The 2,694-nt window shown below is 28.7% G+C and overlaps 1 protein-coding gene across 8 annotated transcripts in view; it reads right to left on the reverse strand.

Moving 5' to 3' along the window:
• The window catches only part of LOC106463018 (protein lunapark-A-like), a 32,281-nt gene that overhangs the window by 19,151 nt on the left and 10,436 nt on the right, over window positions 1-2,694 (reverse strand). For 7 of the 8 annotated variants that reach the window (XM_013922987.2, XM_022390424.1, XM_022390425.1 and 4 more), the window contains 2 exons: window positions 2,026-2,212; window positions 488-554 (listed from right to left, as the gene is read on the reverse strand). In XM_013922987.2, the coding sequence (XP_013778441.1) occupies window positions 488-554; window positions 2,026-2,212 (254 nt within the window). Of the gene's footprint in view, window positions 1-487; window positions 555-2,025; window positions 2,213-2,390; window positions 2,421-2,694 lie in introns of all 8 variants that reach the window. The other variant, XM_022390423.1, reaches the window with a different exon arrangement.

Below are 2,694 nucleotides of genomic sequence, written 5' to 3' on the forward strand. Positions count from 1 at the left end.
TTCCATATTATTATTATTTGTAACTAATTTTTCAAAAGAAAGCCCACTCAGTAAATAACCTTTGAAGTAAGAAATACTTTTGCATCAGCATTAAAAATTTTATAGTGAATTTATAATCTTGATGAATCTACAATTTTATTAATGTTAATAAAGTAAGAAAATTTAAAAATTCATAGTTTATCTATCATACTGATGAATCTAGAATCTTATTACCATTGCCAAGTTAATAAACTAAGACAAATTGAAATATTTTTTTATTCTTGACAAAAGATTAAAATTATGAAGTGACGTAACAAGCTTACGTTTACAAGACAAAATTTTTAAAACACTGTACGTAAGTAGAAAAATCTAAACAGATGATAAAATAAACTAATTTGGAGTATGGATAGCAAATATTTAAAAATTTTACAAATACTAACAAATCTTTAGCAAGCCATCGGCCACAAACAATTCACCTTTAACAAATTAAACCAATTAGCAAACTTACCAGTATCCTTTTCATTTGAAGTTGGTCGTTCTCCCGATCCATTTTGTGAATGCGTTTCTTGATAATTCTGTACAAAAAGAAAGGTTATAAATTACTAACATTCTATCTGCTATGAAAAATATTCAAACAACCGTGTTTTCTATAACCATTACAATTTTGAATAAACACAAGTATTCATCAGAAAAAAAAATACCGAGCAATGACTTAAACATTGTTTCATTATCTGAAACCACATCAGAATGTTGATTAACCTAAATAAAATAGCATATTCTACTTTTTTGGAGCTTTAACTATTTACTAGTTACATTTTTATTTTTCACATAACTTCAGTGTAGGTGCTATAATTTGATTATGGGGAAAATTTAAAAATCCTCTGTCCTTATGCCTTCACCCAATTGAATAATTTCAAAATGTCCTACTATTAATAACATCTATTACATAATATGTTTTGGTACTGGTATTTAAGAATATAATCTTTAACTTGCTAATCAAATCTTTAATCCTTCTTTTATGTTTAGGGTATATTTGATCCAATGCTGGTTTGCATAACATTTTGATGCAATTAAATATATTTTTGAGTTTATTATAATGAAAGTTTATATAAATTTTAATATTTAAGATAAAAACTTTATGCAAAGAAAAAAATATTTATCACTTTCAGACTGTTTTAACTTCTTTGAAATTTTATCAGAATATGCTCAAAACATAACGGATGTACCTACATTCTGAACGTAATAGGAGGGTTAAGAACAATTCTTTTTGGGATTATCTGCTTTATGTTCTAAATCAGGGTTGTAAATCTGATTTCTCATTACTGAGGAAGTAAAAATTCCTCATACTTAAAATCCAACTGCTTTTAGTGCTTTAATAGTTATGTACGTAAAGCTTAACAGACATAGCTATCTGAGTAAGTAGAAGGACTGTGGCCACAGTTTAATGAAAGGAAATCTTTGGGGAACATAATACCCACCATACCATTGTAGATTTAAGGAATTTATGTATTGGAGTCATTAACAATATTTGTTAAGTTACCGCATGTTGGACTTCGAAAGCAGGTCAAATGTGACACACTTCCCGAGAGATATACATTTCTTTTCACTGATATCTACGTAGATATAAACAAACCTGTATTTGATTATATCTATTTGTTTCTAGTGGTTGCAAATTCCACATTTTTTACAGTATTTTGCAGCTAAATGTATGTAAAAATCAGTTTACTGAAGCATTTACAGAGAACAGGTTTTCAAATGCTTATTTGATCAGTTTTGCACGAGTTTTTCATTAATGAAGTAAAAACATGGTATTTTTATATGAATTACACTTTATGCACCTGATGATGACCCCGCGAGTGATCAAATGTTGTTACAAAGTTGAAAAAATAAAACAATCCACTCAAAAGCTGTATCTCTGGACATTTATTTAAAGTGTATAGTGGATTTCCTCTCCTCACAACTAATTAAGGTTTTATTTTGCATTGGAAAAGTTTTGTTTGTGTATTTATTATCCATATGTAAACTTTAAGAATGATACATGCTCACCTCTTGTTTTTTCAGTAATTCAGGGTCAAACTTTTCTAGCAACTCTTTGGCAACTCTGTATGTTTCATTATTCATCACTTCATCTAGAATTGATTTCTTCTTTTTCTTTAGTCCAGTCAGCTGTTCTTCATTTCTCTTAATAGCTCGAGTGAAGTACCAATGGAGTAGTCTCTTCAGAATCAAGATTCTAGAAATGTTATTAAATTTAATTAACCCTTCCTCATTATAACTGCTGGTTAAAACAAGATAAGGCTGGTTACAAAAGAATGTGCTAACTATACGCAACAACTTGATTATTTTGTCTCAGTCATAGGATATATCACAGTGAAAAGTTATTTTCTAAAGTTTAGTGGGAAGTGAAGTACCAATGGAGTAATCTCTTCAGAATCAAGATTCTAGAAAAGTTATTAAATTTAATTAACCCTTCCTCATTATAACTGCTGGTTAAAACAAGATAAAGCTGGTTACAAAAGAATGTGCTAACTATACGCAACAACTTGATTATTTTGTCTCAGTCATAGGATATATCACAGTGAAAAGTTATTTTCTAAAGTTTAGTGGGAAACATAAATAATGAATAAATTCTGATATCAATTGGTTTAGTTTATAGTCTTCAATGCAGGGAAAAAAGCACAGGTGCTCTATTACTCTTGATACATATATATATAT

This window comes from Limulus polyphemus, unplaced genomic scaffold (assembly GCF_000517525.1).
Source record: "Limulus polyphemus unplaced genomic scaffold, Limulus_polyphemus-2.1.2 Scaffold1303, whole genome shotgun sequence".
In the NCBI taxonomy this organism is placed as follows: Eukaryota; Metazoa; Arthropoda; class Merostomata; order Xiphosura; family Limulidae; genus Limulus; species Limulus polyphemus.